Here is a 21,775-nt window from a genome sequence, read left to right as displayed (position 1 = left end):
CCTGTCTGCAACTGATTCTCCATCTATGACCTTTTGGCATGCTAGTAGTAACTTTTTTTAACTACTATGAACGGAATCCTATCGATTGCGCCCTCACTGCTCAGAAGCCCGCAAACCCAAAGGCTTCCAAGATTCCTATGCCCTGCCAGAGCAGCAGAAATAATCTTCGCCTCCCTGCCCTCTATTCTTTGACGTTTCGCTAGCCGGGCTTTTCAGCCCATCTAGCAAGGACACTTTGGAGGGGGAGGGAAAGAGGTTGGAGGAAGGCTCAGAATAAATTGTATCCTGGCCTCTCTGGTCTCCTCCCTTCCTTACTCACCAGAATGCTCCCTTTTCCCCCTCTCCAAGGTTGTGCTTCCAACCTTAGAGAGGCCACTGGTGTGGTTCCCTCTGCATTGGCTGGGAGGGGGCGAGGGAGAGCGGATTTCCAACTCCCCGTTGCAAGGTCAGGCAGGGGGGATTTCCGAACAATCCTATAGTCCCGGGGACGCCTGCTCAGGGATCGTAGGATTGCTCTCTTAGGTTACAATCCTATACATAGGACAGGAAAAACTCCGGCAACTCCACTTGCACTGGTTAGGCCTCATCTGGAGTACTGTGTCCAGTTCTGGGCACCACACTTTTAAGAAGGATGAAGACAGACTGGAGAGGGTTCAGAGGAGGGCAACAAAGATGATCAGGGAACTGGAAACAAAGCCCTATGAAGAGAGACTGAAAGAACTGGGCATGTTTAGCCTTGAGAAGACTGAGGGGAGATATGATAGCGCTCTTCAAGTACTTGAAAGGTTGTCACAGAGAGGAAGGCCAGGATCTCTCCTCGATCATCCCAGAGTGCAGGACACAGAATAACAGGCTCAAGTTACAGGAAGCCAGATTCCGGCTGAACATCAGGAAAAACTTCCTGACTGTTAGAGCAATACAACAATGGAACCAATTACCTGGGGAGGTGGTGAACTCTCCCACACTGGAGGCGTTCAAGATGAGGCTGGGCAGCCATCTGTCAGGGATGCTCTGACTTGGATTCCTGCATTGAGCAGGGGGTTGGACCATCGAAATGCAGGGCGGCCAGAGTGAGATCCCCTCCATGCTCTGCCTGCCTTGCATTGGATAGGCAGTCACCTCCGAGTTCGGAGGCAGCTGCCTATCCTGATAGGATTGCTCCCTTAAATGTCCTTCTTGGGAAAAAGTGGGCTTTTTGTTTCTGTCGTGGTAGGACCCAGGTTCTTTGATAGAGTGATTGGTGGGCCATAAGATGCAAAACATTGACAGCCACTGCTCTAGGGGACCGTGCACAGTTAATTCACTGTACTTAAACACAATACAGTACGAATATGCAACCCGGTGCCCTCCAGATGCTTTGGATTGCAATTCCCATAATCCCTGATCATTGGCCATGCTGCCTGGAGCTAATGAGAGTTGGAAACTAAAACATCTGGTGGGCATCAAGTTGCCTATTCCCTACAAGGCAGGAGCCAGCTCCTGTTATTACTATTTCTTTCAAATGACACATAAGACCTATCATATTAACCTAAGCACGTGCAGAGTGCCTTCTGACAAGAAGTAGATGTTTGTAAGAAATCATGATTATTATTTTTAAAGCGCCTGACATTTTCTAGGCGCTGTACAAATATTAAGAAAATAACTCAGTCACTGCCCATGGATTTATTATCTCTAATAAACACAATACAGATGGAAAAGTGGATACCAAAATAACAGGAAAGCAAGCAAATCTAGGCACTAATTTTTCATAGTTACATAATCAGTCTAAGAACTAAGTGCCTATTTATGAAGGGCACCATCTTTTCTTTTCTTTGACTTCTATAGAAAGAAGTCTAATCTACCTCACAGAGCTGTTGTGAGGATAAATGGGAGGGCAGAGAAACACATAGTGCGCCACCCTCAGCTCCCTGGAGGAATGTCAATAATATCAGTAGGGAGACAAGAAAAATATAAAACACACCATTGCTTTTTTCCCCTTTTCTGGACGTGGGTATGGGGCAGTTGCTTTGTAGTACCTCAATTAATTTATGAGGGACCTTTATGATTAGTTTTAATCTAGATGTGCTGGTGTGATTTTTAGGAAGACTTTTTAATGGCACTGTTTTATGTCATTTTGCTATGTTGTGACCTTACTGTTTTTACCGATCACAAGTTTTTATTGCTTTGAATGTTGCCTGTAGCCTTGTAAGGAGTTATCCTAAAAGGCAGAGTATGTTATAGTAAATAATACCTACTACTACTATGTGAAGTCCCATTGATTTCAACAGCTTTACTCCAAGTATGACTAAGGCTGCAATCTTATACCCACTTACCTTGGAGTAAGTCCAACCGACTTCTATGGGACTTACTCCTAAGCAGACATGTGTAGGATTGCACAACCCACAAAACCTATGCACATTTACACCTTGGAGTAAGGCTACAATCCTATACCCACTAACCTTGGAGTAAGCCCCACAAAATTCTACGGGACTTACTCCTGAGTATAGGATTGCACTGTAAATCTGGACCCAACCCACAATCTTAAGCACATTTACACCCCGGAGTAAGGCTGCAATCCTATACCCACTTACCCGGGTAAACTGCCCTACCGAACTCAAAAGGACTTGTCCAGAATTGCGCTGTAAATCACATTTAAAGACTCCGTGGGACTAGCTTCAGAGTAAATGTGCCCACGACTGGGGCTGCACCTCCCCGGGAGAACGACGACCAAGAAACCCAGGGGGCGCCGGGCCGGGCCAGCGAGCGGAATTCGAAAGGCGGCGGCCAGCGCTGCGCTGGCGACGCGCGACCCAGATCCACCTGGTCCGGGTTCCAAGGGTAGTCGCCAATGTTGATCCTACTCAGAGTAGACCCATTGAAATGAGCGGGGCAGGTTAGTCACGACGATGGCCTTGTAGGCCCCCTTCCAACCCTACTGTTCTATGATTCTACGAAGTTAAATCCTATTCATTTCAATGGGTCTACTCTGAGTAGGGCTAACATTGGCTGCTGCCGCAACGGCGCGCCCTGCGAACCGGGCAGACATGAGGCTCCCCGCTTGTCCTCCCCTCCCCTCTCCCTTCCCCTTCCTCCCGCACGCGCACAGCCTACTTCCGCGGTGACGCGATGTGGAAGGCGGGTCGGGTCGGGTCGCAGCGACATATACGGAACTGCACGTCACACCCGCTTGCAGAACACCGGTGCTAGCAGGAGGAGGGCGGCGGGGGAAGAAGGTGCAAGGTGCGCACGGACAGGTGAGTGAACGGCGCACACGTACACACGGGAGTAGAAGAGCGGTAGTGATACAGGACTATTTCTGCCCGTTGTGCCGGCGGGGGGGAGCAAATGTTGCCATCTTCTTGGAGGGGTCCTTCTTGCTCCCCAGATCGGAGGGGAGAAGAGAGGTGGGGGTCCGTGTGTACCCCTTTTGAGGGCGGGCAGCCCTTCCTTGAAGGTTTGTGTGTTGTGTTTTTGTGTGTGACATACATTTTGCGTGTTGAACAGCATCCGCCAAGCCTTCCCAGGAAGTTGTTATTTTATTTCTGTATACGGTAATAATATGCATAGATACAAAATACATATTCAGTATTTAATTATGATCTTACACTGCGTTTTAGGTCACTGCTCAGATACTTTTCTTAATGTAAGGGATTCATAAAGAGTGTTAAATAAATACGTTTTGTAATTAGTTAAAAGGGAAAAGTTTGCTCTCTCGTATGGTTTGCCATGGATAGTTAACAGTGTAATCCTGTAATATGCCCCCTACAGAAATAAGTTTGATTAAGTTCAGTGGGTTTTACTCCAAGAGAAGAGGGTATAGAATAGTAGCCTGCTTCCTGCAAAAAAATCATCTCAAAAGGAGCAGCCAGAACGCATGCAAAAGGCCACGTCAGAATAACAATGCAACCCTATGCATGCCTACTCAGAAATAAGCCCCATTGAGCCATGGGAACTCCTGGTGAGTATTGCATCCTGAATCTGATGCATGCTGAACTGGAAGTAAGTCACATTTTTATTTCATTGGGGATTACTTCTGAGTAGACATGCATAGGATAGCACTGTTAAGGCTGCCTTGGATATTTTATTTTTAAAAACATATAAATCTTGATGACAAATTAAAATTAACTCACTCTTTGGAGATTGTGTGTGTTTTCCCCATACGCATGCATACACACACCATTCACTAGGAAAGTGCCGGTAGGGTAAGATTTCTATTTCTTTGGGGAAGTGGAACTACTCCAACCTGAGAGGAGACATATCAATGAATGCACGTGATGTTGACTTGTTGTGCATTGGTGTTTCTTAAAGGCAGGGTGCCTCCTCCTCCTCCTCTCTGTGTGGGAAAGGTGGGGATAATTATCTCTCTTCTGGTGAAATCCCTCTGCACAGGCAATTAGAAAAAGAGCAGAGGAGTTTACTAGTCTCCTTAGAGACTCTTCTCCCACTTCCTTTTCCACATTTCCAGATTATCCATTGGGATCATCCCAGAATTTTCTGGGTTTGTTCAGAAGTCTCGTACAAGGAGTAGGGAGAGGAATTCGAACTGTATCATCCTCCTGCACCCCTTTGCTTTCTATCTCAGTAGTGCCATAAGCCACTCTGCCTCGGGGAAGGGCCTTGGAGCAGAAGGTGGTCACATTCCTCTGAAGTTTCCCTGCATATAGAAAGCTCAGTTTTGGGAGAAGGCTAGGCAGCTTGCTACAGAGATTTCTGTGTGCAAAGATTTATGTCCTTTTTTCCCATGGAGGAACATTCAGTCGTATGAGCCCCCACCATGTGATCTGAAGTGGTACAGACACAGGCTTACCACCACAGTGAGATCTAGGCGCAAGTTTAAAGGGATGTAATGTTCCCTTGTTCTCTGCTTTCTTGCAACCCCCCCCCACTTTTCTGTTTCATTCTACTGCCCCTACAGCAGGGGTCCACAACCTTTTTGGACCCATGGCCACATTTGGGAATTTGAAAAACTGCCGTGGGCACCACCACAAAATGCCTAATCAGTGGATCACTGCTTTGGCATCTACCTGTCATGTCTGTGAATCTAATGCTACATCTTATTCAGGATTTTTTGTTTTGTTTCATGTCTATTGGACACTGCAATGTCTCTTTAATAAGGGATTGTCTAATTCTGCTAATTGCTGATGGTATAAGAGAGCTAATGCATCTTTTAAACATATGTCTTGGCGATATCCAGTAGTTGCTTCTTTTGGGGAAGAGATTCTTACACAGATACATTTTGTACTGGAACAGTCTTTAATTATACTGATGTACGGACACGACTGGTTGGGGACACCTTTACCTTTACCTTAGACGTGTTTTTAAATTATTTACCTGCTTCATGGAAATAGACAAATGGTCAGTGTAAATGGATTCTCCGCACCCTTTTCATAGCTAAAAGACTGATATTACAACACTGGAAGGATAAAGACTCACCTCCTGCAATGCAATGGATTGAGGACCTTACAACACTTTCAACATTTGAATGGGTGGCACATACATGCCACCTTCAAATGGATACTTATTTGGATTTTAGGTCTGCTTTTGTTGAAGCCTATGTATAATTACTAGAAAGTTGTATGTGTTTCATATGTATTCATTGCTATGGATATATAAAAATCCATTAATGTATATTAAAAAAGGGATAAAATAATCAATAATTTCCTGTGGCCTGCAGGCCTTCATAGGCACCACTGGAGGTGCCCGCAGGGGCTGCGTTGGGGACCCCTGCCCTACAGCACTGTCAAGAGGAGAGAAGCAGGCTGGAGTCTTCCTAGAGAAATCAGTAGGGAGGAAGGCCGACCCCCCTGCCCCCTATGCTGCTGTAGGTGTTGCTACTGCAGAGAAAGGAGATACGTAACTGACAATGTAACTCTATACACGTCTGCTCAGAAATAATAAGCACCATTGAGTTTCATGGGGCTTACTCCCAGGTAAGTATGTATAATCTGTGGCCCTCCAGATGTTGTTGAACTTCAGCTCCCATCATCCCTAATTATTGGCTGTGCTGGCTGGGGCTAATGGGACTTGGAGTTCAAGAACATCTGGAGGGCCTCAGTTCACTTGCCCCTATTTTGTAGGATTGCACCCTGAAATGCTCTTTTGCACAGCAACAATAACGCCAAGGAAAGTCATCATCTCTCCAGCCACTTGGCACATTCTTCCTTTCTCTTGGCTGAGCCTTGCTGGCCACAGGAGGAATGGCTACCTTGCTGCTGAAGTTACTGCTGCTCTAGCGAGAGTGATTTCTTATTTATTTTCACATAGAAGGTAGACAAGGCCTTGTATATAGTACAGAGGCCTGTGAGTCTTGTACATGTCTTAGAACGTAGTGACACTAGTGTCTCTTGAGATTCATTCATCTAAACGTTGATTAAAAGATGAGGAGTGGGAGAAAAAGGAAATAGCCTTTAAAATAGGTAAAACAGTTCTAAATAACCTTATTCTAGAATACGAATGGGAAACCTGTGGCTTTCTAGATGTTGTTGGGATTTCAACTCCCATCAGCCCCAGCCAGCATGGCCAATGGTCCGGGTTGGTGGGAGTTGTAGTCCAACAATAACTGCAGGACAGAGGTTCAGTTCTTTCTCATGCTGGTAGATCTGGACTAGAGTCACTGATCAGGGTTCTACTTTCGAGGTGCATGTAGAGGGGAAGATAAGTTCCCTTTTAAAGTGAAACCTTCTGTTGCAAGGTTCTGCACAATGTCTGAACAGCCCCTGTGTGGAATATCATATCTGCTGACTGGGAGGGCTCCAGTCTCTTGCTTGAAATGGAGCTCTCCCGGATCTGTTACAATCCTTGCAAGTCTGCCAGTGAGAGAGAGTTCTGTTCTAAGAGGTTGGAGCCTTTCTACCAAGTAGTTCTAGCCACGAGTAAGCAGCCCGCAGTGGGTAGGCTACTTAAATTGTGAGTATTTTTTTGGTTCTGCTGTTTTTCATGCACAAAATCCACATTCCAAAAGAACAGTGGTTCTAGCAGGAGGGTGGACAGGGAGGGATAATTTACATCTATTCCTATAAAAATTTCAGTGTAAGGAATCCATGTGATTTGCACTTATACATTGATGATCCTGTGGGTGCTTCCAGACAAGGCTTTTATCATGCAATAACACATAATTTCACAGAGGGTTCAGATGTTGTTAGCATCTTCCATTTGTTACCCTCCTGAGTTTTTCCACCATTTCTTCTGTCCTTCCCCCACCCCACGCCATAAAAATCCACAGAGGAGGTAAAAACAGAATAGTTGCACAATGCCTCTTGATTCATAGTGCTGGGAGCCATCTGTTTGGAAGCCCCTTGTACTTCAGAATTCCTCTACCTCGAGATCTGACTCTTTGTTCCCTTGTTTTCTTTTTGGATAACTTCAGGCTCCCTCTTCTCTTCCTCTTAAAAGAGTGTACTTGACCAGAGAACACGATGTCATGGATAAGAGAAGGAGAACTGTCCCTCTTAGAGAAATTCTGTTCTAGTGTGATAAAGGTAAGCGTTAAACGGGTGCTATCTTATAAAGTATTTGAGTTTGGCGATTGCATGTGGATGTTAGAACAGATGGGGACATTTGTAGTGCTCTGGGTAGGGATGTGCGAATCAGCAAAACTCAAGCTCGCCAAAGTCCTCTGAATTCCATCTCGAAACTCGTTCCGACTTGAATCCGTATCAGATTGTGAGCTTTGTTTTCTTTTTGCATAAAAATCTGTGTGTATTTTCATGCATATTTTTCCCAATGTATGCATCAATTGTTTTTCAAAAGTAATTTTTTTTTCATGTGCGCATGTACACATGCTGTCGAATGCATTTTGGGGGTCTGCAAATCACATTTTTAACTCAGACATGTACAGACTTTGATCAAAGATTGCATCCAGGTTTGTGTTTGGTTCAGAAGGTGCGAACTGGGTAAAATCCTGATCAAGAACAAACTGAAATCAATTTCTCATACATGCCTAGCTGTGGGGCAGGGCCAGCCCTAGGATAAATAGCACTCTGAGTAAGGACTGTCTTTGGCGCCCCACCCCCGTAGTCAATTTTGCAGAGCCACCCAGAGGATTTATGGGGCCTGGTGCAGGTGTGATGTCCATCAAGAGCGACATTGCTCAAAACCTTGATTTCTCAGCCACTGTGCTACAGTTTGCACCAGCCAAAGTCCGAAAAAGCCCCGTTCTGAGCAGAGGTAGTGCATTATGCAACACAGCAGAACTATCACAGGTTTTACTTATAATATTTTTTTGTTTTGTAGAAGGTATTAGAATATCCATTATCGTTATTTTAGAATATCTGTTTTTATCTTTTAAAATAATAAAAGTTATAGATAAAAAAGGTAATCCAGCTGATCTCTTACAGCTTACGGCTTTATTATTATTTATACAGCGCTTATAGTGTTTACAGTATTTGAAGTGCTAAGTGCTTGGTAATGTTGCCTCAAAATAAAGCTATGTTCTGCTGATTTTTACCTAGCACAAACGACATTGAAGTGGAAATTGAAAAAGAAACATGCTTTAAGGCTAACTGAAGGAAGATCATTTTTGTAGTTAGTACCCAAACAGCCTGTAGAACCTTGAAAGAAAGATTACAGACACTTGCTTTTTGCCACTCTAGCTCACTGCAGACAGTTCATTCCAAAAACATAGCCGCACCTGGCGCCCAGCTCAGTTTTGCACCTCCCTCAGCTCAGCTTGGCACATACACCCCCTTAGCTCAGTGCCCCAGGCATCCGCCCAGCTCTCCCACCCCTAAGGCTGGCCCTGCTGTGGGGGAACACTTCTGTAAGCCCTGGCCCTGGAGGAACTTTCTGCAACCCTCCAGGTGTTTTTGGCCTACAACTCCCATAACCCCTAGCCCTCTTGGTCATAGGAGCTGTAATCCAAAACATCTGGAGGGACCCAGGTTGGAAAATGCTGCCCTGGAGCATGGATGCGGAACCCCCAGCCCGTGGGCCAAATCTGGCCCACAGAAGTTCTACCTCCATTCTGCCGAGCCTCCTTGGGGTCCTCCATGGGAGCCTCCAAGCCCCGCCCCCTAGAGGAATCCCCACTCTTATCTCTCATCTGAGTGGGACTCAGCCGGCACTGAGAGAAGCTGGCTGCTCTTCCCAGCATGGGCCAGGTGACTCCACGCTGTGCCCGGACAGGGATGGCACATGCTGTGCAAACCCAGGGACTTGTCTGGCACCCCCAGAGGGACAACACACGCTGCGCAGACCCAGGGACTCAGCCAGCTGTTCCTCTGAGCCCTGGCCAAGCCCTTTAGTCAGTACGGAGAAAGGCAAACTGGGTGGGAGGCGGGAGGTGATGGCATCAGTGGTCACAGAGGGACTGGTGGGGAGCGGTTCAGCCTCACACTCCCTTCTGCCCTAGAAGATAAACCTGTCAACAGCCATTAATTAGCCATGATGAGTAAAAGGAGCCTGCAGGTGCAGAAACAATATAGCTGTTAGTACCAGATGCTGGGGACAAACAGGTGGGGCATCCCTTGATATCCCTGCTTGTGAGCTCAGAGAGGGGTCTGGCTGGGAGTAGCTGGCAACAGAGTACCAAACTAAATGGACCTTGGTCAGATCTGGAGAGGCAGGTCTTCTGAATTTACTTGCAAGGGGACTTCTTTACAAGTAAACCAGAAATGCAGGAAGTAGACAAATGAGTACCTTGAGGAATGCTTTTCCCTCTTTCCACTGCCCATCCCTGGCCAGAACTGCACATTAGTGCCACTCTCCTTGTGCTGTCATTTGGCCAGTGGAGGCTGGTGGCTCTGACGTCAGTGGAATGGTGAATCTGCTCCAGGTTTCAGTCAGAACTCTAATGGAGCTATCCAAGGTGCTTTTGAAACCCGGAGCGGATTCACTGTCCCACTGACATTGGAGCCACTGCATTTTGCTGTCTTAAACGAGGAGGTACACAGAGCGGGGCCTCAGTACTGTGGCCCCAACTGCCTGGAACTCCCTCCCCAGGGAAGCCCAGCAGTGGTTGACACTGTTCCACTTCAGAGGAAGGGGGCGGGAGGCTTTGAATGGTTCATTCTTGAAACTCATAGGGCTTTCCCTGCTAGTTTTGGGTTATGGTTCTATTGTTTATAATCCTTGACTTTGGTTCTCTGCCTTGCTTTTCTTTGGAAAGAAAGGTGAGATGCACATTTAAAAATAAGGAATGGATACTGCTATGCAGACTGTGTGCTCTGGGCTGATCTGCCGCCCCTGCTACTTGCCTTTTGGCTAAACAGCAAGAAATCCCCACATATCTTGATGCCTGTTGCATCATATTTCATGCAGGTGCCCCTGGATGAGTCTGACCAAAATGGTCACACCAGTGAGCCAGAGTGCTGAATGCACAGTTTGCAACTCCACCGCGCCTTTTGGTCTGGCTGGGTGAGGCTCTGGCCCACCTTCGTTTCCTGTGCAGTTTTGTTCCAAACTAAGCAATGATGATCTAAATCAGGGGTGGGCAACTTGTGGCCCTCGAGATGTTGTAGGGCCGCAACTCCCATCAGCCCTAGCCACATAGCCAATGGTGAAGGAGGATGGGGGTACCAATCCCAACAGCATCTAGACTGCAACCTCCACCCCTGATCTAAAAGCTGGGTGGGTGTGTTTTTAAAGGGGAACAGAGGTGTATTGCTGACTCTGTCTGCCTCTTTCCTGCCCACATCCTCCCCTGCTCACAGTCATCGATGCAGAGTAGCCTTCCCTAACTGGCACCCTCCAGATGGTTTGGACTACAGACGAAAGCTCTCGGTACAGGTTCAGTGTGAAATTAAGCTGACTCTCAGTCTTCTTTCTTTCTTTCTTTCTTTCTTTCTTTCTTTCTCTCTTTCTTTCTTTCTCTCTCTCTCTCTGTCTCTCTCTCTCTCTCCTTCTTTGCATCCAGGCGGGGCCAATGCCCAAACACATCGCGTTCATCATGGATGGTAACCGTCGCTATGCTCAAAAGCATAAAGTAAGGAAGCTGGAAGGACATTCACAGGGATTTGCAAAACTGGCACAGGTGGGAGAGTCTCTTTTCTGAGTGCTTGGCTTTTTAGGATGCAAAACCTGACTTGTGGTTTGCAGTTGTATTCTGTGTCTGTCACCCTTAGGTGCAAATGTGCGGGTCTACCTCCCCTCCACCGCCACCCCCTTAGAACAGGGGTGGACACCTGGTGTCCCTGGAGCAGAGGTGGGGAACCTCTTTGAGCCAGGGGCCAAATTCAGTTTTGGAGAAAATCTCGGGGGCTGCATTCCGATCTCGTCTGATCTTGGAAGCTAAGCAGGGTCAGCCCTGGTTAGTACTTGGATGGGAGACTGCTTGGGAATCAGGCTTCCTGCATTGAGCAGGGGGTTGGACTCGATGGTCTTTTAGGCCCCTTCCAACCCTATGATTCTATTCCAGTGGTGGGCACGGCCGAAGACAAAGGGGGTGGAGTCAAAATACCCCCAAAAACACCCACAAATATATTTTAGCTTAAAGGTCTTACTGCCAGTAACCAAGACTTTAGAGAGACATTTCAACCTTTTAGAATGGCAGAGAGCTGCACAAAAGCTGGGAAACGACCAAACGATTGGTGCTGGTGGAAAGGGGGTGGGGCCAAGGGGTAGGGGCGTGGCCATCTTAGGGCCCTCGGGAAAAGGAGGGGTCTAAATGTAATAATAAATAAATAGGCAAATAAAACAACAAGGATGAAGTAAGCTACACGTTTTAGAATAGCCACAGAAAGGCCCAGATCAGCCAAATGCCACCTGAAAAACAAAGGTATGATCAGCTTTTTTGAAATCCTGAGAAGGAGATAAGACTTCTTAAGCTGTTCAGAAAAAAGGTTCCAGAGCTTGAGGGCCACAACCATAAAGGTCCTGTTACCATTCTGACGTGGTGTAAAAAGAAGGGTCAGCGAGCATCATCGACTTTGTTCTTACTAGAATCCCAAGTTCCGCCAACAGAGGGAGCTGCAAAATAGCGTCCAGGGTGGCGGTGGGGGAGTCAATGGCCTGCTGTACCTGTGCTCTAGGATACAAATATGCATCTCTGTTGCTACAGGAGAGCAACTCTTAACACCCTGATTTAGGGGAGGGAGAGCCTTTTGGTTGCTATCATTAAAGCCAAAGATCCTTGCGCTCTACTGCAAGTCTTCAGCAGTTTACCTACTGTCCATCCCTGCTCTAGCCAGGGTTCATCGCACTTCCAGAAACTAACATAGGGCGCAATCCTATGCATGTTTGGACAGAAACAAGTCCTACAACTCCCAACATGCCCCAGCCAGCATGGCTGGGGCATGCTGGGAGTTGTAGGACTTGTTTCTGTCCAAACATGCATAGGATTGCACCCTTATTGTTGAGTTTGGTCCTGGGTAACGCTCTCCCTCTCTCTACAGACACTGCAGTGGTGCTTGAGTCTGGGTATCCGGGAAGTCACCGTTTATGCGTTTAGTATTGAGAACTTCAAACGACCCCTAGAAGAAGTGGAAGGCCTGATGGAATTAGCAAGGCAAAAATTTACCCGTCTTCTAGAAGAACAGTAAGAATTTCCAGTCCTACCCCTCCAAGTCCTTATGTCTGCCTTTCTAAAGAATGTGATATGCATTTTTCTATATGCATTAAAAGTTGGAAACCATGATGTAAGTGGTGACTCTGTCCAGCAGGAAACATGAATTAAGCCTGTGTCAGAATACAGTTATTGCTCTGATAGAGGAAATTACAGTATATTTACTACCCCTAGATTTTAAAGTAGTTTCACTACATTATCTCAAAAATATAATGCTGGAAGCAGGTTTGTTTGTTTGTCTGAGCACACTCCGGGAGAGTGCGCAGAACAGGAAGGCCTGGCGTGCTATGGTCCATGGGGTCACGAAGAGTCGGACACGACTGAACAACAACAACAAGCATTTATAGCCTGCTCTTCAACAAAATTCCTGCGGTGGCTTAAATAAACAGTTAAAATATTTTACAATACAGCATAGAATAAAAACAATAAGAGTTAAATCATTTCGTGAACAGAAGTCAGTTTAGAAGCTAAAACAGATTAAAAGGCCTGGGCAAATTTTATTTATTTATTTGTGATATTTATATACCGCTAGATAGAATAAAATCCCTAAGCGATTTTTAAAAAGTTTTAAAAGATCTTCAGCTGGTGCCAAAAGGGCATCAAGTTAGGTGCCAAGTAAGTCTGTCTGGGAAGGGTGTTCCATAATTGGGGTGCCACCACTGAGAAGGCCCCATCTCCAGTGGCTACCCACCACAACTCACCTGCTGGGGACACTTGGAGAAAGACCTCAGTCAAAGATCTCAAAGTCCAAGTAGGTGCACATGAAAGATCTAGAACTGGTTATCAGGGTCCTTACAGTTGCTAACATTTATGTATCATTCTGTTGCAGAAAAAAATGAGGCTTATTTAAGTGACAGATTAGTAGCTGAGGTTATATGGGACGTTGTTAAGATGTTTAAACTAACTTATTACTTAGATCACAATCCTATGGGACTGGTGCCTTTTAGACGGAAGCCTCTCAGCTTCTGAAAAGCCTATGCCCTGCCAGGCAGTAGCTGGCAGGACGGGGGGAGGGCAGAGGCGATTTTGCCTCCCATTCCTCCTCAAAAAAGCTCGCTCACTTACCTGCGATGTGTGGGGACAGGTGACAGAGAGGCCATAGGATTCTGTGGGTCCTGACCTTTCCCCTCCTTTCTCTACCCACTGGAGCGCCCCCCTTTTGACCTTATGAAGTCATCAGAAAGCAGTCAGCATGGTTCTTTCTGCGAGGGCGGGAAGGGATCCGATGTCAGATTCCCCCTCCCGAGGTCGTAGGAGTGTAGGAACCCAAACTTTCCTAAGGTTCTTGGGATTCTCTCCCTGGGATCGTAGGATTGTTCTGCCCAGGAACTTATTCGGGAACAAAACTGATTTCCAAGGGAACAATAGATTTCTGAGTTTCCATCTGTTCATTTTGTTTTCACTATTGTAAGTAACAAATGTATAATAATTTCCAGAGGGAAGAGCTGTGTTACCAGATTTATTATGGTATTGACTTTCGGGGACTAAAGCCCACTTCATCAGATGCGAGAACAGTTATTCTCATTTGCCAGATATATGCATGTAGTTGTAGAGGGGAACAATTGTAAGCAGTGAGGTAAGAGAAAAAAGAAAATGCAAAACTAGAGATAATGACAACTATGTTGAAGCTTAAACCTATGTAAAATAAGTATCGTAAATAAATATAAATAGACCTCCTAGCTTCCTTAGCTTAATTTGATCAAATACACTGTATATCTTTTATAGATAACAGGAGTATTTCTTATGATCTATGTCAGCCTTCCATAAACTTGTACTTTCCAGATGGGTTGAACACAGGAAACAGATAAAAGGAAGGACTTCAGACAGTGTGTGGTTAAACTGCAGAATTCACTTCCACAAGACGTAGTGATCGCCACCAATTTGGATGGCTTTAAAAGGGGATTGGACAAATTCCTGAGGCATAAGGCTATCGATGGCTAGTAGTCCTGATGACTGTATGCTACCTCCAGTATCGGAGGCAATACGTCTATGTACACCAGTTGCTGGGGAACATGGGCAGGAGGGTGCTGTTGCACTCATGTCCTGCTTGTGGGTCTCCTGTGGGCAGCTGGTTGGCCACTGTGTGAACAGAAAGCTGGACGAGTTGGTCGCTTGGTCTGATTCTTATGTTCTTACAACCCCAATAACCCCCAGCTAACATGCCAATTGGGTATGCTCGCTGGGGGTGATGGGAGTTGTAGTCCAACCCATCTGGAGAGCCCCAGGTTCAGGAAGGCTGATCTATGTGAATTACTATGATATTTTATTTCTAGTATTTTGATATGTTTTTGAATATAAAATAAAACTAAGAAAACTCAGAGTTTTTATATAGGTCTTCCTGTAAATCTCTGCTGTTTGGCCATTTTGCAACAGTTCACAGTGTCAGGATGGATCGACAGCAGTTGTCACATCCTGGATTGTATGGGTAAAATGGTATATTAATGCAAATTGACAGGTTTTAATCAGGTCCTGGATTTTCTTATTGTTGATAGTTTAAAATTGTGTGTGTGTGTGTGCCTGTGTGTGTGTCCATGTGTGCTGTCTGTTTATATGTCTGTATGTAACCCTTTTATATATTATGTATAATATTGCATTGTTGAGGTTTTTCATCTTTGTAAACTGCTCAGAGAGCTTTGGCAATTGGGCGGTAAAGAAATATAATAAATGAAATGAGATTTGCAGAGCAGCAGAAAGGTACCAGAGTAGAGGGTATTTACAGCGTCCTTTTAGTTCTGTACTGGCCTGTGGAGAGTTGGGAAAACTTATTCTAGATTCTTGTGGTTTGTTTCTTGCTAGTATCTACATCAGTGGTGGGGAATGTGTGTCCCTCCAGATGTTGGTGGACTGCAGCTTCCATTAGCCCCAGCCAACATAGCCAATGGTGAGGGATGATGGGAGTTGCAGTTCAACAACATTTAAAAGGCTGGATGTTCCCCGTCCCTGATCTAGATCAAAGCTGCTATTAGAAAGAATTCGTAGAGATCACATCAAATCTTCTTTCTTAAAACAAAAGTGTTTGTCTAAACAAATCCTTTATCAAAAAGCCCAGGGTAGCGTAGTAGTTAAGGGAATGAGCTGTGAGCTAAGAAATCTCCAGGCCAAATCTCAGCTCAGCTCTTAACTCACTGGGTGACTTTAGGCAAGCTGCTCTTTCTCAGCTTTTGATCTTGCCACCATTCTATAATATGAATTTAATAATAGTGGCCAACCTTACAAGAGTGTTACAAGGATTACATACAAAATTATATGTGGAGAGCTTTGTGCACTCAGGAAAGGTGTTGTGATTATAAGGGAACATACTATAATTAAAACTATTATATATTTCACACATAAGAAACTGGATATGCGAAGTATAACATCAGTCATTATTACTATATAATTATTTAGTTGCATTACTGAATTGCATCTTGTATTGTGCTTGTGGCATTGAAGCCTCTCTACAAACAGTGCATGCCTCGGTGAGGAGGTGCGGCGGGGAGAGAGAAGCTGTGGGCACGTGTGTAAGACCAAATTCCCTTGGCCGGCTAACTTGGTGGCCAGCTGGGGGCGGGAAGGTTATGCCTGTTGGAATTTATGAGCCAAAATGGCTGCGGGCCTCTAACTAGCACATATATAATGGTGTTGGGAGTTTTGTATTCTCAAATTAGATACTGGTGTAAACAGAACTTAATCGTTAGGTAGATTTTATACCCTTCCCTTCCACTACCGTCATAACACTCAGGCTGGCTTACAATATAAAAACATTTACAAAATCAAAAACAGATATACTTTTTTCAAAATACAACCAAATTGATAAAAGAGGGATAGTCACTGGATAAAATAACTTGTAAAAATGGGGATCCAAATGCTGCTGTTGGAGATTCAGACTATGTCCTTCTCTAAAAAAGAATAAAATAAGTATGATGCTTAATTTGCAGTTTTAAAAAAAGAAAACACCAGTATTTTTATTTTAGAAATACCATGTAAATAATATAAAAGCAAAAACATCAGCCATGTACAACAATTGCAGCCTGTTTTACATTATTCATCACAGGTTCAATGCATATTTTAGAATTGTTATTCCTGAACATCCACGGGTTGTTTAGGTTTTTACGGTGCAATCCGCATGTTTACTTGGAAATAAACCCCACTGAGTTCAATGGGGCGTATTCCTAGGTAAGTGTATATTGTTGTTGTTGTTCAGTCGTTCAGTTGTGTCCGACTCTTCGTAACCATGTTTTAAGAAAGGACCATAGCACGCCAGGCCTTCCTGTCCTGCGCTGTCTCCCGGAGTGTGCTCAAGTTCATATTCATTGCATCGGTGATGCTATCTAGCCATCTCATCCTCTGCCGTCCCCTTCTCCTTTTGCCTTCAGTCTTTCCCAGCATCAGGGTCTTTTCCAGAGAGTTTTCTCTTCGCATTAGGTGGCCAAAATATTTGAGCTTCAGCTTCAGTATCTGTCCTTCCAATGAGCACTCAGGGTTGATTTCCTTTAGGATGGACTGATTTGACCTCCTTGCAGTCCAGGGGACTCCTAAGAGTCTTCTCCAGCACCACAGTTCAAAAGCATCAATTCTTCGGCGCTCAGCCTTCCTTACAGTCCAGCTCTCACAGCCATACATTACTACTGGGAAAACCATAGCTTTGATTAGACGGACCTCTGTCGGCAAGGTGATGTCTCTGCTTCTGACTATGCTGTCTAGGTTTGCCATAGCTTTCCTCCCAAGGAGCAAGCGTCTTTTAATTTCATGGCTACAGTCACCGTCTGCGGTGATCTTGGAGCCCAAGAAAGTAAAATCTGTCACTGCTTCCATTTCTTCCCCTTCTATATGCCAGGAAGTGATGGGGCCAGATGCCATGATCTTCGTTTTTTTAATGTTGAGTTTCAAACCAGCTTTTGCACTCTCCTCTTTCACCCTCAACAAGAGGCTCTTGAGATCCTCTTCACTTTCTGCCATTAGGGTGGTATCGTCTGCATATCGGAGGTTGTTGATAATTCTCCCAGCAATCTTAATTCCGACCTGTGATTCATCCAACTTGGCGTTTCTCATGATGTACTCTGCATATAAGTTAAATAAGCAGGGTGACAATATGCAGCCTTGTCGTACTCCTTTCCCAATTTTGAACCACTCGGTTGTTCCATGTCTGGTTCTTACCGTTGCTTCTTGACCCTCGTACAGGTTTCTCAGGAGACAGGTAAGGTGGTCTGGTACTCCCATCACTTTAAGAATTTGCCACAGTTTGTTGTGATCCACACAATCAAAGGCTTTAGCGTAGTCAATGAAGCAGAAATAGACGTTTTTCTGGAATTCTCTTGCTTTTTCCATGATCCAGCGAATGTTGGCGATTTGATCTCTAGTTCCTCTGCCTCTTCGAAACCCAGCTTGTACTTCCGGTAGTTCTCAGTTCGCATACTGCTGAAGCCTAGCTTGTAGGAATTTGAGCATCACCTTGCTGGCATGTGAAATGAGCGCAATTGTATGGTAGTTTCAACACTCTTTGGCATTGCCCTTCTTTGGAATTGGAATGTAAACTGACCTTTTCCAGTCTTGCGGCCATTGTTGAGTGTTCCAAATTTGTTGGCATATTGAGTGCAGCACTTTAACAGCATCATCTTTTAGGATTTTAAATAGCTCAGCTGGAATACTGTCATCTCCGCTAGCTTTGTTGTTACTAATGCTTCCTAAGGCCCACTTGACTTCACTCTCGAGGATGTCCGGCACAAGTTCAGTGGCCACACTATCATGGCTGTCAGGGACATTAAAATCTTTCCTGTATAGTTCTTCTGTGTATTCTTGCCACCTCTTCTTAATCTCATCTGCTTCTGTGAGGTCCCTGCCTTCTTTGTCCTTTATCATGTCCGTCTTTGCACAAAACGTTCCCTTGAAATCTCCAATTTTCTTGAAGAGATCTCTAGTCTTTCCCATTCTGTTGTTTTCCTCGATTTCTTTGCATTGTTCATTTAAGAAGGCCTTCTTGTCTCTCCTTGCTGTTCTCTGGAACTCTGCATTCAGTTGGATATATCTTCCCCTTTCTCCCTTGCTTTTTGCTTCCCTTCTTTCCTCAGCTACTTGTAAAGCCTCCTCAGACAGCCACTTGGCTTTCTTGCATTTCTTTTTCTTTGGGATGGATTTTGTTGCTGCCTCCTGAACAATGTTACGGACCTCCATCCATAGTTCCTCAGGCACTCTGTCTATCAGGTCTAATCCCTGAAATCTATTCCTCACCTCCACTGTATATTCATAAGGGATATGATTTAGGTCATACCTGAATGGTTTAGTGGTTTTCCCTACGTTCTTCAATTTCAGCCGAAATTTTGCAACAAGAAGCTCATGATCTGAGCCACAGTCAGCTCCAGGTCTTGTTTTGACTGACTGTATAGAGCTTCTCCATCTTTGGCTGCAAAGGACATAATCAATCTGATTTCGATATTGACCATCTGGTGATGTCCATGTGTAGAGTCGCCTCTTGTGCTGTTGGAAAAGAGTGTTTGCTATGATCAACGTGTTCTCTTGGCAAAACTCTATTAGCTTTTGTCCTGCTTCATTTTGTGCACCAAGGCCATGCCTGCCTGTTATCCCAGTGATTTCTTGACTTCCGACTTTAGCATTCCAATCCCCTATGATGAAGAGGACATCTTTTTTATGTGTTAGTTCTAGAAGGTGTTGTAGGTCTTCATAGAACCGATCAACCTCAGCTTCTTCGGCATCAGTGGTTGGGGCATAGACTTGAATTACTGTGATGTTGAATGGTTTGCCTTGGATTCATACTGAGATCATTCTATCGTTTTTAAGATTGTACCCCAGTACTGCTTTTCCCACCCTTTTGTTGACTATGAGTGCTACTCCATTTCTTCTAAGGGATTCTTGCCCACAGTAGTAGATATGATGGTCACCTGAATTAAATTCACCCATGCCTGTCCATTTGGGTTCGCTGATTCCCAAGATGTCGATGTTCAATCTTGCCATCTCATGTTTGACCATCTCCAGCTTACCTTGATTCATTGATCTGACATTCCAGGTTCCTAAACAATATTGTTCTTTACAGCGTTGGATTTTCTTTTCACCACCAGACACATCCACAGCTGAGTGTCCTTTCGGCTTTGGCCCAGCCGCTTCACTCTTTCTGGCGCTACTTGGAAATACCCTCTGCTCTTCCCCAGTAGTATATTGGACACCTTCCGACCTGAGGGGCTCATCTTCCGGCGTCATCTCTTTTAGCCTTGTGATATGTTCCATGGGGTTTTCTTGGCAAGGATACTGGAGTGGGTTGCCATTTCCTTCTCCAGTGGACCACATTTTGTCAGAACTCTCTGCCATGACCTGTCCGTCTTGGGTGGCCCTGCACGGCATAGCTTATGGCTTCACTGAGTTACACAAGCCCCTTCGCCACAACAAGGCAGTGATCCATGAAGGGGAAGTGTATATAGCATAGTGTTGATCACTATGATCACTACAGCATAGTGTTGGTCATAGTGTTGATGCACAGCCCTGCTTTAGGAAGGGTATAGTAACCACTAAGGCTTATAGCTGAAAACAAATCATTTTGTGGTTGTAAAAGTGTATATAGCATAGTGTTGATCTCTAATCCAACCACAAAATGATTTGTTTTCAGCTATAAGCCTTAGTGGTTACTATACCCTTCCTAAAGCAGGGCTGTGCATTTGGAGGATGTTGGTCTGTCAACTCTGCATTAATGTATGCAATGAAAGGAAACTACGTTTCTAAGAATGACTCTGGCTTGATCATCCCTCTGATCAGTTGACTATGTTGTGTTAGTTTTTCAGTAAGGGCCGCTTCCCAGATTTTTAGCAACCATTCACAGTGTACCCTATTTTTGTTTTCCAGTATCATGCTAAAAAAAACTCCATTCTAGCTATTTTTGTTAATAATAAAATTAATCTGCGCTTCTTATGATAAGAACCATGCTGGATCGGACCAAGGGTCCATTTAGTCCAGCATTCTGTTCACACAGTGGCCAACCAGCTGCCCACGGGAAACCCACAAATAGGACATGAGTGCAACAGCACCCTCCTGCCCATATTCCCCAACAACTGGTGTACATAGGCATACTACCGCTGATACTGGAGGTAGCATATAGCCATCCAGACTGGTAGCCATCTATAACCTTCTCTTCCATGAATTTGTCTAACCCCCTTTTAAAGCCATCCAAATTGGTGACCATCACTACATACTGTGGTAGCAAATTCCATAGTTTAACTATGCGCTGTGTGAAGAAGCCCTTCCTTTTATCTGTCCTGAATCTCCCACCAGTCATCTTCATGGGATGACCCCGGGTTCTAGTATTATGAGAGAGGGAGAAGATATCTCCTTATCCACTTTCTCCACACCATGTATAGTACATATTCCCCTTAAATTGTCTAGAATTTGGGGGAACTATTCCAATATTAGGGATGATGAAAGCTGCGGAAATTCTGGTGTTGCTGTTTAGGGCAGACATAATTAAGTGCCTGGCCTGAGAACAGCCTCCTTCCTGATTGTTGTATAAAGCTGGTCATGTAATTTTTCTCAGATTGTTCCAGAGAACGATGGATGAGCAGGTTCATCCCCCTAGGACAGGAATTTCTGTTGAAGCTTTCTTGGCCAGTGGAGCCTGGAAAACGGCAGCATGGGGCACTTCTGTGTTCCAGCTTAGGCTGAATTAAAGAAAAACTGTGTGCGTGGTCAGATTCCCTCTTTCTGCAGCAACTTACAAAATTAGTTAGGGTTGCCATTCAGTTAACCACAGTGTTAATAAATGCCTCCTTGTGCATTCATTAAAAAAGACAAGAAAAAAACATATAAAAACCAACCACCACATAATTCACTTTGTTGTAGTTCAATTAACTTTAATGCACTCTGAGTGAAGTCATGTTTGTCAGGACATATATATATCAAATGGCTCTGGAGATCTTGGCAGGGAGGTCTGAAATCTGTTGCTGCCTTATCATGTTTCATGAGACCCCACCTCTTCCCTGTGGGACAACCCTTGTGATGTATGTTCTCTCTTTCCTTCCCCCGGCCCTCACCCCCAAATGTCTCCTGTTTCAAGCAGAGTCTGCTGGAAGCATTATCTCTGGAGCCTCATGAAGACCCCTCCTCCCTCAACTGTTACCACCACCAGCCATTCCAGTAGGCTGAGCAGAGCAGGAGCAGGGACATTCCACCAGCCCTGCTGAAAGAATTCATTTCCCTCCCTTTTCCTTCCCCATTCCTTTTTCCTTGTGTGTCGTGTCGTGTCTTTGTTAGATTGTAAGTCTGTGGACAGGGACTGTCTTGTTTAATGGGTTATATGTAAGCTGCTCTGGAAGTCTTTTT

At 44.9% G+C, this 21,775-nt stretch overlaps 1 protein-coding gene across 2 annotated transcripts in view; it reads left to right on the top strand.

The window, feature by feature from the left end:
- Positions 1-3,168: 3,168 nt before the first annotated feature.
- Positions 3,169-21,775, top strand: part of DHDDS (dehydrodolichyl diphosphate synthase subunit) — a 33,999-nt gene continuing 15,392 nt past the window's right edge. For both annotated transcript variants that reach the window (XR_014785152.1, XM_084815798.1), the window contains exons 1-4: positions 3,169-3,233; positions 7,346-7,457; positions 10,832-10,948; positions 12,309-12,451. Coding sequence is in view for 1 of the 2 variants with exons in the window: in XM_084815798.1 (XP_084671924.1) it covers positions 7,395-7,457; positions 10,832-10,948; positions 12,309-12,451 (323 nt within the window). In the remaining variant the exon portion in view is untranslated. The remainder of the gene's footprint in view (positions 3,234-7,345; positions 7,458-10,831; positions 10,949-12,308; positions 12,452-21,775) is intronic.

The sequence above is a fragment of the Heloderma suspectum genome, chromosome 10 (genome assembly GCF_057233095.1).
Source record: "Heloderma suspectum isolate Gila_16-S chromosome 10, 16-S_ref, whole genome shotgun sequence".
Classification (NCBI taxonomy): domain Eukaryota; kingdom Metazoa; phylum Chordata; class Lepidosauria; order Squamata; family Helodermatidae; genus Heloderma; species Heloderma suspectum.
Note: the sequence above shows the minus strand (reverse complement) of the source record. Positions and strands in the feature narration are given on the sequence as shown.